The 15,604-nt window shown below is 60.2% G+C and overlaps 1 protein-coding gene across 3 annotated transcripts in view; it reads left to right on the top strand.

Moving 5' to 3' along the window:
- The window catches only part of NDOR1 (NADPH dependent diflavin oxidoreductase 1), a 39,099-nt gene that overhangs the window by 6,071 nt on the left and 17,424 nt on the right, over nt 1-15,604 (top strand). For all 3 annotated transcript variants that reach the window (XM_029913106.1, XM_029913105.1, XM_029913104.1), the window contains exons 5-13: nt 334-432; nt 1,718-1,819; nt 4,396-4,587; nt 5,419-5,540; nt 9,379-9,599; nt 11,273-11,380; nt 12,432-12,546; nt 13,512-13,658; nt 13,956-14,074. In XM_029913106.1, the coding sequence (XP_029768966.1) occupies nt 334-432; nt 1,718-1,819; nt 4,396-4,587; nt 5,419-5,540; nt 9,379-9,599; nt 11,273-11,380; nt 12,432-12,546; nt 13,512-13,658; nt 13,956-14,074 (1,225 nt within the window). The remainder of the gene's footprint in view (nt 1-333; nt 433-1,717; nt 1,820-4,395; nt 4,588-5,418; nt 5,541-9,378; nt 9,600-11,272; nt 11,381-12,431; nt 12,547-13,511; nt 13,659-13,955; nt 14,075-15,604) is intronic.

Below are 15,604 nucleotides of genomic sequence, written 5' to 3'. Positions count from 1 at the left end.
AGAGCCTGTTTTCTGTGCATTCAAAGGCTGATGGGAGGGTAGGAGATTCTTTTGTATTGACACTAAAAAAATCCTTGAAAACCAGCCAGCCCCTCCCTGGGAGCAACTGCACCCCGGTCCATCCCCCTCAGCTGGGGGAGCCCAGTCAGTCGTATCGGCTCGGCAACAGGACAGAATGTGCACGTGGGGCAGAGCAACCAGGTTTGTGGGGGGCTGGGGCAGGGACCAGCCCCACTGCTTCGCTGCCCCGGCAGCAGTGGGATTGCGTGCTCCCAAGGGTAAAGTCCCCTCCCCCCCCAACTGTGTCTGTGTCTCTGATTCTTCTTGGCCCAGGTTTAATTTTGTTGCGAAGAAGCTGCACAAGCGGCTGCAGCAGCTCGGGGCCAGCCCCATCCTGCCAGTAGCCTTGGGGGACGACCAGCACGACTTGGGGTAAGCGCACTGCCTGGGGGAGGGGCTGCTGTCAGGATCCCCCCTGTGGCTTCAGTCCTCCAGCTCCCGCTAGGGCTGTGAGTGCTGCACCCCCAGCTCGGCCTGTAGGGCAAGGCAGCGGGCTGTGATTTCCCAGGGCGGGCTCACACCCCTGCAACAGCTCTGCTCCTGGCCCCTGAAATCTGACTAGCTGCCCTCCCTGCTAGTCCAGGCCTGGCTCCTCCCCACAGCTCTGCTTATTTACCTGTATTCCCCTGCTGTTCATCCCCTCCCCCTCGCCACGCACACCTCGGTCCTTTCCTGGCTTTCCAGGCCTGGCTGCCTGGTCCCCTCAGTCTCTGCTAATGCTCTGCACACCTGGCCTGCAGCCCACCCCCTCGGTTCTAATCCTGGGTCCCCCCCCAACCTCGCACTGCTGATTTTCCCCATTCCTGACCTGCAGCCCCGCCAACTCGTCCAGTCCTGACGAGACTGCCCCCTTATCCCCGCCAGTCTTGTGGTTTTGTCACACGTCCAGCAGGGACCGGCAGGCTGAAACCTGCTGCACTGATTTTCACCCATGATCGAAGCCAGTTCACGTCGAAGTAAAATCTCACCCTCATGTTCTAACTGGGTCGGCTGTCCCGTCCAGAGTGCAGCTGCCAGGACCTGCTACAGAATGTGCACCTAACCCACCGCAGAGCTATCGCCAGGCTACCCAGAGCTCCTGGCCCATGGGAAAGAGCCCCTGGGGTTCCCCCCAGGCTCATTGCTTCAGGGAGCTCATGGGAGGCCGCTGCACTTGGGTCTGAAGAGTCTCTTCTCTGAACTCAGGGCCTGGTTTGAGATTCCTCCCTAGAACGCTGTCACTGTTCCAGTTTGCCCGTGTGACCCCTCCACAGGGACTGGCTGGGCAGCACCTACCTGTCAGGCATCTGTATTGTCACCTCTGCCTACTGCTGCTCCTCCAAGTGGGACTACACAGAGGGCCCAGCCTGGTGACCAGCCCTCCATGCTGGGAGAAGTGGAACGGATGCTCAGCACCGGCGGGGGCGTCCAAGTTACGTAGCTTCATTGCCACATGCCCTGCCATGGGCAGTCCCCGTTCAGCTGGGCTGCGGGGGCTGGGAGCTGGCGGCTTATATCCCTCTGGTGCCCCCTCTGGCTGACTGAAGGAACCACGCTTGCCACACTAGGGCAGCGTTGCAGGAAGAAGGTTTCTGAAGTTTGGGGGTAACGGGGACGCAGCAGGGCAGGGTCCCAGCAGTCCCCCAGCCCTGCTGCAGTTTGTATTTACCTCCTGCAGGCCGGATGCAGTGGTTGATCCCTGGCTACTGGACTTGTGGGGAAGGATCCTACCCTTGTACCCTCTGCCTCCTGGCCTTGGCATTATCGGCCCAGATGTCCTGTGAGTACCAAGGGTGGGCGCAGACCGTCTACTGCCTTCCAGCCACTGCTGGCTAGGGGAAAGCTGATTGGTTGCACATGCTGCCTTGAAATACTGCTTTCCCAGGCTGGTCCTTGTGGGCACACAACTCTGCCCTGTATGCTGGGTTGGAAGCGTCCTGCCCCGGTTGCCAGAGCCCCGGACACACCCTGGACGGAGGAGCCTTGCTTCAACCCGTCCGGCACACAGTAGAAAAGGAAGGTGTCAGGCTGTCTGGAGTGGCTCAGGGACATGAGTACCAACCGCAGGGCAGACTGTCAAGGAGCAGGGCACACACCCCAAACTGGTTGTGAGTTCTATACAGAGATTTCACCAACCAAATGTCAAGTGTGAACAGCAGCCTTAACATGGAGTCACAGACAGTCCCCTCGGGTACTCCAGTCTGTCTTGCCATCCACGCAAGCCTGCCTTTGTGATAAATGGTCCCTTACACCAAAAATCACAATATTCAGGTTACTCCCAGTCCCAAAGGACCAGTCACTTACCCCAGGGGATTGCACCTTTAGATCCTGCACCAAAGACAACGCATGTAGCCAGTCTTATAATAAATTACAGTGCAACCCCGTTTATCCGATCTCATTGGGACCAGGACCGGATCGGATCATTAAAAATTCAGATAATCAGGAGAATGGGCAGGGCTCGGACTGTCAGCCTTGCCGCCCAGGGCTGACAGCCGAAGCCCCACCGCCTAGTTCGGTTAATATGGAGAGCTGGATAACGGAGGCTCAGATAAGCGAGGTTCTACTCTAACTAAAGGCTTATTAACTAAGAAAAAGAAATGAGAGAGTTATTTACAAAGTTAAAGCAGATAAACGTACACACACAAATGAGTTTACACTCTTAGGTTCTAACAGGTAATAGAAGCTGCTGTAATACCCAAACTCTATATGTCCTCTAGGGCTAACCCATGCCAAGCACTGGGGATCCCTTGCTTATGCTTAGAAATCTTGCCTTCTCCAAGTCCAGTAGCATAGAGACCCAGTTTCTTCTTGTCAGGAATTTTTATTCCCTTGCCCCAGAGTTCAGGCTGATGGGATGGGTCCTTGTGCGTGTCTCCTCTTCATGGGTGTGGGGGGAGAAATCACCAAAGTCTTTGTCCTCTGATGTTTCACGATGGCTCATGTGGGCCATCCTGTGGGCAGGACCTACCACCTTCTGTAGGAAGCCAGTCTTTACATTAACTAACTCTTCTTTCCTGTTTGGTGAGCTACACAGTCACACAGGTTTCCACTGCAAACGCTTAATATAACCTTATACCATGGGGTACAGGTGTTAAGTGAGCTCAATACATGCAGCATGATACAAGCATTTCATAAAGCCTAGACAGAAAACCCACGGTTATCAATCTAATACCTGTTTTAACAATACTAACACACGGGTGAGTCAGACGGGTTTCCAGCCATGCATTCGTCAGTGTTCAGTTGGGGTCTGGGGGCCTTGGCATGAGCTGGCACCTGCTCTGCCAGTGTCACAGAAGGTCTTTCATGGCGAACCATTTAAAGGGACACAGTCCAGGCTGCGACAGCCCTAAATATGGCATTTGCCTTGCCCCCAACCATCAGGCTTATCGTAGCAGAGCTCCCCTATGAGCAGCTGCAGGTTCTGTGGGCCCCACTCCTGCCCTGGGGACCCTCCCACAGGGAAAGGGGGCTCAGCTTGGGAGTCTCCCCTTCCCCGGTACTGCACAGAGGCCTGGCTGGGGATGTGTGCGGGGGAAGGGGGCTCAGGCAGCCTGGGGCTGGTACTGTTCCATGGGACTCTGACCTCTGCCCCAGAAGAGGGGCTATGGGATACCGCGCACTGACCCACCTGCCAGGCTGCGTTTCTGTCACGGGTCGTGTTCCCAGCCAGGAGTCCTGCTCTCTGCTGTGGGGACAGTGGGGCACCAGCAGGGGAGTCCCGCTAGCTCCATGGGGTGGGGAGACTCCTCTGGGGCCTTCTGGACGCCCGTCCATTCTCCTTTAGCTGGGGAAGGGAGAGCTCCCTCTGCTGCCCCATGTGGGAAAGGCTCCCTGGATTCTGCACCGCTCTCTGTGTCCCTGGGGTGGGCTTTTGCTGCAGGCATTTCCCTGCTGCCCGGTCCCTGTGTCAGTGGCCTGGGGGTTGCTCTCGGCTGTACTGCTCTGCAGGGGTTCTGTGCACCTCGTCTGCACACCTCATGTCCCTGGCGTGCTTGGAAGCCTGGCAGATTTACTGTGTCCTTTCTGGGACCAGCTGATGCTGGAGCCTGGCTCTGGCTGCCCCAGAATGCATCTGGCCTTGGTTTCTCCCTGTGGAGGATCTGGCTGCGGGGCTCTGCTTGGCAGACTGGCTGGGTTGTGCTCTGTTTCTGTGCCCTCAGGCTGTGCTCATACTGCAGAGCTAGCCTGGCTCCTGGCAGCGGTTTGGGGCACATTTGGGTGCCTCTGAGTTTGGGAGTAGCCTGCAGATGGTACCCAGGCAATGCTCCGGGCTTTGGGGGCGACTGGCGCTAACCACCACTGGCCCAGAGAGGCCGTGCAATGGAACTGACTGTGCCACATTGTTCTTCCCTGCAGTTTACCTTCCAAGTTCACTCTGCATTTTCTGGATGAGCGCTCCAGTGGCTGCGACGGGGAGGCAGCCAGGCAGGCCCCCTCAGAGCTGCACCCCTTTGCTGCCCAGGTGGTGTCCAACCTCAGAGTCACGGCGGAATCACACTTTCAGGACGTCCGGCTCATTGAGTTTGATGTCACAGGCTCTGGGATTGAGTGAGTCACCCCTAGACGCACTGGGCTCCTAGCGGACGTGTGGAATGGGAGCTGCCCTGGCCCCTCCTTGTGCTCACAGTGACGCTAGATGTTTTTCTGTGGCAGTGACCCCGTGACCTCAGCCACTCTCTGTCCCTGCTGGCTCGCTGCCCTGAAGAAGGGGGGTTTCTTTCTCCAGGGGTCTCTTGCTGGCCAGAGCAGAGACTCGTTCAGTAGGTTTATCAATCTGAGCAGGGCCATCAGTGTTTGGCTTTCTGCACCTCTCCTCGTTGTCCTGTTGTCCGCCTCTCCACCTGCGCAACGGTGGGCCCCACCGCTCTGCAGGCGCTGCTCGGGAGGGGAGCTGACCTGATCCCACAGGAAGGGATTAATGTGTTCCCCAGGCCGCACGGCCTCCATTTCCCCCTCCCCGGCCACTCCGCTCCGGGTTTCTGCAAGGATGCTGGGCCCCACGGTTTAATGGGCCTCAGTGGCGCCTAGTCTCCAGCCGTTTAGCCCCTGGTGGGCTGGCTCCCTACTCAGCAGAGCTGGTGGAAAACTGGGCTGTATTTTGGCCCTAGCTGGGGATTGGGATGGCACTGCACCCGGTACTGATCGGGATTCACTTGTTGCTGTTGGAAACTGAGGCGGCAGGGAGCTGGGCAGAGTGAGGAGGGGCCTGCAGTGAGGAACAGGCTTCCACCTTCCTCCCACTGCTTGGCAATCCCCCTTTCGGACCCCGCCCTCTGCAGGGGCCTGTGAGCTCCCCTCCCTCTGCTGCGGTTGGCTGTGCGGGAGGTGCTGGCAGCGGTGATGCCCAGCGGCTATGCTCAGCTGGCACGTGCCCTGCAGGTACAGTGCGGGAGACGTGGTGATGATCCAGCCCCGGAATGCCCCTGAGGACGTGCAGCAGTTCTGCCAACTCCTGCGCCTGGATCCAGACAGATGCTTCGTGCTGAAGCCCTCTGAGCCCGGTACGCGCCCCCACCCCCCGCTCCTTCCTCTCCCTGCCAGGATGGGACCGCCCATTCGGCGGCTCTGTTCCAGCTCCGGTCTCTGCTTTCTTGGGCTTTGGAGCCTGGGAGATTGCAGGAGAGCTAGTCAGCCACTGCTGGCTTGGCTGTCCTTCTCTGTCTCGTGACACCGGGGAGAGGCTCCCTCCCTTGTCTGGGCTTCCAGTCTGGCCGTGTGGTCCCACTCCAGATGTGGGAGATCGGGATTTGACCAGCAGTGTCTAGCCTGCGTCCTCGCCCTCCCCCTCCTGAGGGCATGATGGGCAGAGCGGGCCCCTCAGTTCCCCCTAGCGCCAGGGCCGTGAGACAGAGCTCAGTGGGCTCCACCTGCAGCATCCCAGCACCCTAACCATCAGAGGAGTGACGTTCTGGAACAGCCTGCCAAGGGGAGCAGTGGGGGCAAAAGACATATCTGGCTTCAGAACTAAGCTTGATAAGTTTATGGAGGGGATGGTATGATGGGATAGCCTAATTTTGGCAATTAATTCATCTTTGACTATTAGCGGTAAATATGCCCAATGGCTTGTGCTGGGATGTTAGATGTGGTGGGATCTGAGTTACTACAGAGAATTCTTTCCTGGGTGTCTTGCTGGTGAGTCTTGCCCACATGCTCAGGGTTTAGCTGATCGCCATATTTGGGGTCGGGAAGGAATTTTCACCTTCCTCTGCAGCGTGGGGCACGGGTCACTTGCTGGAGGATTCTCTGCACCTTGAAGTCTTTAAACCACAAGTTGAGGACTTCAGCAGCTCAGACATAGGTCAGGGGTTTGTTACAGGAGTGGGTGGGTGAGGCTCTGCGGCCTGCGTTGTGCAGGAGGTCAGACTAGATGATCATAATGGTCCCTTCTGACCTTAAAGTCTAGGAGTCTATGAGCCTCTCTTCAGAGCTGACCTGTCGGGAAGCTCCTGCCCTCCGGCGGCTCCTCGCTTTACTGCCTGGTCAGCTCCAGGGGTTCAGTGTGGGGGCCCAGGATCACCCAGACACGTTCCTCCCAAGGGCCCAGGACTGCCCCAGCGGGCATCACTTGGGGACCAGCCCAGACTACCCCTCTGGTCTAGCACTTCGGCCCCAGGAGGCACCATTGGCTCCTCCAGCGAGACCCCAGAAGCTCGTCTTCCTCCGTTGTCTTTCATAAGCGCCCCAGAAATCAGTACTGGGCCAGCCCCTCTCTTCCCAGAGACCCGCCTCAGCCAGCCTGGCCCATCGCCTCCCGCCCCAGCCAGCCCGGCCCATCGCCTCCCGCCCCAGCCAGCCCGGCCCATCGCCGCCTGCCCCGAGACCCACCCCGGGCAGCCCAGCCCATCACCACCCGCCCCAAGACCCGCCCTGGGCAGCCCGGCCCATCACCACCCGCCCCGAGACCTGCCCCGGCCAGCCCAGCCCATCACCACCCGCCCTGGGCAGCCTGGCCCATCGCCACCCACCCCGAGACCTGCCCCGGGCAGCCCAGCCCATCGCCACCCGCCCCGAGACCTGCCCCGGCCAGCCCAGCCCATCACCACCCGCCCCAAGACCCGCCCTGGGCAGCCCGGCCCATCGCCACCTGCCCCGAGACCTGCCCCGGCCAGCCCAGCCCATCGCCACCTGCCCCGAGACCTGCCCTGGCCAGCCCAGCCCATCGCCATGTATTTAGTGCAGCTCTTGTCCCGGTGGTCAGGAGTCAGAGCCCACGCAGCTGGAGCCCAGCCAGTCTCTTCAGCTTGCCTCAGGAGCGCTCCTGTCCTGGGAGTGTGCAGAGCATGTAAGGCCAGCAGGGGTCTCCAGCTCGACTGGTCTGATCCCCTGTGGATGACAGGCCGGCAGCACGTGCACTCTGCCCCCAGCACCGCGATGAGACGAAAGCGTCACAGCCACAGGCAGAGACCAGGAGGGGCCCAGGTGCACCAGTGTCAAGGAAAGAATGAAACGAGATACACCCAAATACTCCTGGCAGTGACCTGCACATGGGCACTCCAGAGGCAGGTGAGCACCCCCAGATCACTGCCAATCTGAGCTGGGGGGAGATTCCTTCCTGAGCCCACGCAGGGCAATCAGCTAGCAAGATCCATCGAGCCAAGCACCTGAGAGAGAACACGCTCAGAGCCCTGACCCTGCATCTCCAGCCAGGGCCAGCCCTGGTGCATCAGAGGAAAGAAACCAAACCCCAGAGAACAGGCTGGGGAGGGGAGCATCCCCCAGCTGAGGACCTGATGCATGAGTTTTAGGTACATAAGACATAGCAGCCAGGTCCCTTCTGGTTTGAGCCCTGCCCCCCACCATCACAAGCAACCCCATCGTACAATCCACTCAGACATGTGTCCACCTTCCGCTTAAAGCGAATTCATTCTTTGCCCCCCACAACCCCTGTTGGGAGGCTGTTCCAGAGGGCTAGACTCTACCCAGAACCAGCGCAGACTGTGACAATCCATTAGCACCCGGATCCGGGCTCAGGAGAGCAGTTCCACGGTCCTTGCTCCCGCCTGTTGGTGGGTGGGTGTATCTAGCCACCACAAGTGGGGACCCACCCAGACAGAAACTTGGAGACAGATCTGCCAGTAGCTGTGCTGCTTTGAGGTGGTTTGGCCGTGTGGCCCCCCAGCCTGCCCTCCGGCCCTGCTCCTTTCATCGTCCATCTCTGCTGGGGTTCTGAACTAACCAGGGGATCAGAGACAGCCAGGGCTGCTCTGCCCTACAAGCCCCCAGGCGGGCGGGGCACAAGGATTGCAGGTCACAGGCCAACAGACCCTGCTGGTCAAAGATTCGCCTCTCGCATCCCGGAGGTGCCCGCGCATCTGGAGTGAGATCCACAGACACAAGACAGCGAAGAAAATCCGTTCCTGTGAGTCAGCACCCACTCTTCTCTGCAGCACCCCCAGCCTCCCCCGTCTCAGGCTATGGGCAGCAAGGGGACGGGGCGGGGAGCGGTGGCTGTGCGGGGTGGCCAGGGAGGGGACGGGGAGTGGTGGCCGCACGGGGTGGCCAGGGAGGGGGAGGGGAGGGGTGGCCGCGCGGGGTGGCCGGGGGGGGGGGGGGGGGGGGTGGCCACGCAGGGTGGCCGGGGGAGTGGAGCAGAGAGGAGCAGTGAGGGCTCCGCGGGCTGGCAGGGACAATGCTGTGGCTGGTTCCTCAAGTGTTTGCAGATGTGCCTTGCACTCAGGCGTGTCTGCACCTAGGGCATGGAGAGCCGGAGCTGCTTTTCCTGCTGCAGTTGTTCTCTGAGCTGTGGATGCAGACGTCTGTTCTGCGACCCACCCTCCAGCCCTCGTCATTGGAGTCCTAGTCTGCCTCTCTCGAGGGAAAGAACTGAGGGGGGTTCGGTTGGTGCCGCCCTTATATAGCCTGGGGAGGGGCCACAAGGAGACACCAAGTGCCTGCTGCCCTAGCGGATTCTGCTGTAGGAAAAGTGTCTTCAACTCTTCATGTGCGACGTGCAAACGCACCTGAGTGCAACACACGTCTGCACCCGCAGCTCGAAGCACCAGTTACAGCTCAGGTAAGTCACCTGTCCTGGGGAGCTTCGACTGGGCTCCCCTGGGTGCTGGCAAATCCATTCGCTGGGGTGACTCAGTTACTTTTGCTTTGGGCTCCCCTAGGAACAACTGAACCCGCTTCAGCTGGCTGCAGCATCACTCACTCGCTGCACCGTACGTGTCTTCTGCCATTGCAGAGCCTCTCCGGCTCCAGTCAGGCTCCGAGCTGAGGCAGCCCTAGGTGTGGGGGAGGGAGCTCCTTGGGCAGTTGTGCAGCCAGGCTTCTTGCCCCTTACTTGGGTCAGCGCCAGTCTCAAGAGCTCTCTTGGCCTCATGCCTTCCCTTGCAGGAACCCCCCTTCCTGCCCACTTGCCGCAGCCATGCACCATCCAGCACCTGGTCGCCTGCTACCTGGACATTTCCTGTGTTCCCCGTCGCTCTTTCTTCGAGCTCTTGTCCTGGTTCTCGCCAAACGAACTGGAGCGGGAGAAGCTGCAGGAATTCAGCTCTGCGCAGGGCCAGGAGGAGCTCTACAGCTACTGCAACCGGCCCCGCAGGACCACCTTGGAGGTAGGGCAGCTGGAGGAACCTGGCGGGGGGGAGTGGGGACTTTCTGTGGAGAGCTGCGTTGAGTTCTTGGCTCTGCTTGGCCTTGCTTCTCTCCCTGAAGCTGGACGATTGAGACGAAGTAAGGCACAGCGAGGGTCGGCAAGGACCGTGTGCCTGCTCCACCCTTCCCCGGGCTGGGCAGCAGGTCGGCCCTCGCGGAGAAGTGTGCCCCTGGCGCAGTCCCTGTAACAGCCAAGAGCAGAGTCCCAGGCAGCCCTTGGAGGCCAAGGAGGGTTGCTGAGGGGTGTGTTAGGGTGAGTTGGGCTCTTCCTGGGGGTGAGGGGAGCGGGGGGGGAGAGTTGAGGAAACAAGAGAAAGTGGTGGGGGTCGTCCTAGTGTGTTGGAGGATTAGGCTGTGCCCTCCTTGCATGTGATTACTTTCTCCCCCCCCCCCCGCTCCTCTCCTCCCTGTCAGCCCCCAGCCCCACTTCCCTACCCTACTGGAGGGCTAAGGGCTCTCTCACGATGAGTCCCATCTCCTTCACCTCCCGCTGTCCTAGCTGGGCACTGAACGAGGATGCACGTGGTCCTGGGCTGAAAGACCCGGGGTGTAATGCACACATACAAGGGCACCGGGACCTGGACATTCCCTGACTTGGACTTAATTTGCAACTTTGCTGTTCCCTTCACACACATTTTTTTCCTATGGAATTTCCCAGGTTTTTTAATGCGGGGGAGGAAGGGCAAGAAAAGAACCTTCTTTATTGGCTTAGACAGTTTGGCCAGGAAGCCCTAGACACCGGCAGCAAGGTTGGGCTTGCATGCCCCAGTGCTGAAACTATGTCCGGTACATATTGCTCTCCACAGTACCAGGTTCCCTTTCCTCGGTGCGGAGCACTCTGTGAAGGAGACAAGGGCTGGGAGCCCACGGAGGGCTCTGGTGTGGGGGTGGGCAGAGCACAAGCACGTCTGGAGGGCCTACCAGTGTCAAGGAGGTGGCCGCAGGCTGCCCTGCTCACAGGTTGCCTTCCAGGAGAACAGAGTGGTAGCCGTGTGTGTCGAGTCAGAAACACCCAGGCCAGGAAGGACCATTGTGATCATCTCGTCTGACCCCCTGTATCGCACAGGCCAGAGACCTGCCCCACAATCATCCCTAGAGCAGATCTGTTAGACAAACATCCAACCTTGATATACAAATAGCCAGTGATGGGGACTCCACCACCACCATTGGTGAGTTGTTCCAAAGGTTAATTACTCTCACTGTTACAAACGTCGGCCTTAGTTCCGGTCCGAATTTGTCTAGCTTCAGTTTCCAGCCACTGGGCCGTGTTACACTTTCTCTGCTAGATCGAAGAGCCCATTATTAAATATTTGTTCCCCAGTTAGGTTCTTATTGACTGGTTAAGCTAAATAGATTGAGCTCCTTGAGTGTCGCTCTAAGGCAGGTTTTCCAATCCTCGTATCAATCTCATGGCTCTTCTCTGAACCCTCTCCAGTTTATCAACATCCCTCCTGAAAGGCTGTGTAGGGGGGTGTTGGGCAGATGCCATCTGTGTCATTACCAGCATTGGACAGCTGAGTAAAGGGCTGCTTCTGCCAGGCTCAGGGGTTTCTCTCCATGGCCCATCCCGAAGGAAGGGCAGACCATCTCCCTGGTCCTGTCCTCCTTTCTCACGTCTCTTTGGTGTTCCCAGGTCCTCTGCGATTTCCCTCACACCACTTGTGCTGTTCCGCTTGACTACCTGCTCGACCTCATCCCCCGGATCCAGCCCCGTGCCTTTTCCATCGCCTCCTCCATGCTGGTAAGGAGCTCCAGTATTCCTGTTCTCCCACGTAGTCGCTGGGCTAGGGCTGACGACTCACTGCCCTGAGAAGGCTCTTCGCTCGGGACCCCAACAGTGCCCAGAGAGGAAGGAGCTGTCTGCTCCTTTATCCTGCAGACTCCACAACTCTCACAGGCTCCACCCCTTGCTGTGGAGACTGTTGAATGGCCAGTTCCGTATAGACACCAACCTCCAGCTCTGGCCATTCACGTTTCCTCACTCCTGCGCCCCTGGGAGTCACGGGAGCTTTGGCGCTGAATGTAGCCCAAGGGATCCCTGCTATTTCCCCGGCCCTATGGACCAAGGGCTGCGATGAGGTGAGGGGTGTCTGGCCTGGGCGTGCCGCAGGTGGGGACTGTTGGGCCACCCTGCACTCTGGGTATGGGTGTGACAGTGGTATTGTATCGCCAGCATGGGTCATGTAAGGCAGCGGGTGTAGTCGTTGCCTGTCCCCACCAGTAGATGGCACTCAGACGCCTGTCCCGTGGGGAGTGAGGGCGTGAACGGGAGTTGCCCAGTAGCTAGTAGGATTTTCCCTTCCGTCCTGGGGTTCTTCAGCCTTTGGGGCTGGCCCGTCCCCTCGGTCTGGCGGTGTCGAGAGGGCTTCTGCCGGGACTGTCTCCTGCATGCGAGGCGCTCCGTGCCTGCAGGGGCTGGCCAGTCAGGGGTGAGCTTTGAAAGGAGGGATTCCGTGATCTGCTGCCAAAATGGCAGCCTCAGGCTAGGAAGTACCTCCCGGGTGGGGAGAGCATCGGGCCCAGGAACTGCCCCAGTCAGACCACAGGCCCCCTCCTGCAAACCAGTGCTCCAGCCACTCCCCTGTCCCATCTCCTGCCGCATCAGCTGAGCCCGTCTGTCCCTCTGGTTCTGCACCACCCCCACTGCGCTCATCTCTGGCTGGGCCAGGTGCCCTTTGCGGGGCTACACGGGGCTTTGCCCTGGTCTCCCGTGGTGTTAGTCGGGAGGGCCTGGCTGGCTCGGTGGGCCTGTTGTGTCCAGGCTGTTTGACAGCACACCTCTCTGCACCCAGGCTCTCCCCAACAGACTCCAGATCCTCCTGGCTGTGGTGCAGTACAAGACACGCCTCAGCAAACCCCGACGTGGCCTCTGCTCAACCTGGCTGGCATCCCTCCGCCCGCAGCAAGGTAACTGGTCACTCGGGATCACAGGCAGAGCTCTGGGTGCCCCACTGCCCCTAGGCCACGGGCATGTCCCCCTCTGTGCCAGAGAGCCTGCACGGAGTTGGGCACGGGTTAGCTTGGCGAGAGGCCGAAGGCCCTGCCTCCCTCCTCTTCATGGTACTCTGTGAACAGTGACCCAGCGCTGACTGCCCTGCTTTCCCCTTGGCACGCAGCCCCTCTCTGACTGCCTGATCCATCCAGCCCCCACCCTAAGGACCCGAGCTCCTCTCCCTCTTCCAAACCCTGCTGCAGAACAAGTGCTGAGTCCAGCCTCCAGGGTCCTGCACTGACCCTGGGCAGGCGAGTGTTTCTGTTAAATGCATCATCCTTGTCCGTCTCAAGGGAGCCCTCTCCCTCCCTGGGGCGTGGCCCTCTGCTCCGTCACAGGGATCCCCGGGGAGGAGACGGGGGGCAGGAAGCCATCCCTTTGTCAGGGTAGCTGGACCTTCCCAACTGCTCTCACCGTGGTCAGTCCTGCCGCTCCGAACGCCGCCATCGGGGTGACCGATTCTCCTCCACCACTGCCCCTCCCGCCCACCAGGGCTAGGTTTATGCGAGGAGCTGGCCCTGCGGCTGCTCCCTGCTGTGCCGCTGCCATGGTCTCTGGGGTTCATGCCGGCGCCTGGTAGAACAATGACGATTTGGCTCCATGGATGGAAGAACGATGGGGTCGTATTTAGTCCATCTCCCCAAATGCCCTGAGCATGTCCACAGGGCTGCAGCACTTAGCGGCTTCCTCGGGCCCATGACATGCAGGCTGCCACTTCCCTCTCTGCTCTGTCTGTATTTCTCCCTATAGCACCTGATGATGGCTGGCTGGCACAAGGCCAAGCTTCCCCCGGGGCAGTGCTCTGCCAGGCCGATGCCTGCTGCTTACATTGCAGTTGCAGTTCTAGGGCCTGACTGTACCTGGCCTGGTCCTTTTGCAGGGGCTGTCCGGGTGCCTCTGTGGGTGAAGAGGGGGGGGATGAAGTTCCCTGTGGAGCCAGACACCCCCATCATCATGATTGGCCCTGGCACGGGAGTGGCACCCTTCCGAGCAGCCATACAAGAGCGCGTTGCACACGGCAGGAAAGGTGAGGAGCTCGCCTGGGAATGATTCCTGCAGGCCCCCTCCTTGCCACCGAAGGGTGCGCCCCGGGACGGGGGGAGGGGTGTGCCCCGGGATGGGGGGAGGGGTGCGCCCCGGGACGGGGGGAGGGGTGCGCCCCAGGACAGGGGGAGGGGTGCGCCCCGGGATGGGGGGAGGGGTGCGCCCCGGGACGGGGGGAGGGTGCGCCCCGGGACGGGGGGAGGCTGGCTGTGTCTCCGCTCAGAGTCGAGTCCTCGAGGAGCTCTGCTCACTCCAACGTGCCCCTTCGGTTTCTCTGCAGGGAACTATTTATTTTTTGGCTGCCGACAGAAATCCAAGGACTTTTACTGCGGGGCTGAGTGGCAGGAGCTGGTGAAGAGCGGGCACCTGACTCTCTTTACAGCCTTCTCCAGGGACCAGGTTAGTAACTGTGCAGGGGCCAGTGCCCTGTGACGGGCTTTCAATGTGGGATGGCTTTGCTGAACCCTGTTGCTGAGTGACAGGCAGAGCACACCCCTGCCTGCTGCAGACTGGCAGGGGCTCTTTGCTAAATGGCAGACGCCTTGGAGCAGGACACGGGGTGGGGAGGCCTTGCATCCAAACTAGAACTGCAGCCTGATGTGTCCCGGACCTCGACCAGCACCGTGGCCCCCCTCCCTGTGCCCTTCGCTTTTCTTTTCTTTACAAAGAGAGCCCCTTGCATCGGGTCACATCGCCTCCCCCATACCAAAGCAAGCTCTCTCTGCTGCAGGCTGGGAAGGCAGAGAGCGGGAGAGAGGGGGTGTCATGTTATTTCTGTTGTTAAACCCGCAGTGTGGGAAGGGGAGGAGGTGAGTCCTGAGAGAGACGGGGTTGGGGATCAGCCTGGACGCTCAGTGGAAATACGTCAGTGCACAACCTCCATTTCCAAAGCCCCCGTCCCGGGCCAAGGCAGAAAGGAGCGTGGTGACGCATTCCCAGCCAGTGCATGTCCTCGCTGGGGAGCTGTGCTCCACTTTGTGTGCCCTGGACGGGTAGAGTGGAAGGTGCAGCAAGAGGATGGCACGCTGGGGGGACCTGCAGCCTCAGAGAAGGAGCCCTCCCTGGGCAGGAGAAGGCTGGGAGGGGCCTGCCTGGGGCACTGGGGACCCCTTCTAGCCAGAGGCTGTTTGAAAGGTGGGCACTGGGGCTGGCCTGGGAGAGGCCCCTGTGCAGGATTCCTGCAGCTAGGTAATGGCACCGTGCTTCTCCCCAGGGCACTGCCCCTGCACCTTGCTGCTGCCTGCTCACCTGTGGCTTCTGCCCCTGGCTAGCGGGTGTCTGAGACCCTGCCGGACCTTTTCTTTCTCTGTCGGGCCATCTGAGAGACAGGCCCAGCACTCAGGGAGGGCGTTCCCGCTGCTTGTGAGGGGCTGGCGCTGTCAGCTGCAGGTCCCCGCCGTCCTGCTGCCCCTAGCACAAGCTACACCCCACTCAGGCCATGCGACAGCCTTTGCAGAGTTCGCGTGGCCTGCAGGGGCCTCTGCTTCCCGCACACCCTGGACACCTCCCCTTCCCAGTCATTCGAGGGCAGGTCTACACTACGGGCTGAGAGCGGTATGACTGTGTCGCTCAGAGGTGTGAAACCCCCCCCCCCCCCCCCCGAGCGACGTGGTTATATCGAGGTATCCCCCGGTGCAGACAGCGCTGTGTCGGCCTAGCTCCCGCCTCTCGGGGAGGCGAGTACTGAACCTACGACAGGAGACGCTCTCCTGTCGGCTAGGAGCGTCCCCACTGAAGTGCTACAGTGGTGCAGCCGCATCAGGGCAGCGTTTTAAGTGTGACCTGCCTCCAGCTGAAGGGGGGGCCGGATTCCAGAGACGCGCGTTGCTGGTGACGCACTTCAGCCCTGAGAGGTGCTGGCAGTGAGTGGGGGGATGCTGAGCAAGAGCCCAAAGACTGTGCCAGTGTCACCAGGCCGGGGGAGGGGAG

This window comes from Terrapene carolina, unplaced genomic scaffold, assembly GCF_002925995.2.
Source record: "Terrapene carolina triunguis isolate 2854851 unplaced genomic scaffold, T_m_triunguis-2.0 Scaffold449, whole genome shotgun sequence".
NCBI lineage: Eukaryota > Metazoa > Chordata > Testudines > Emydidae > Terrapene > Terrapene triunguis.
This window is presented reverse-complemented; position numbering and strand designations above follow the sequence as displayed.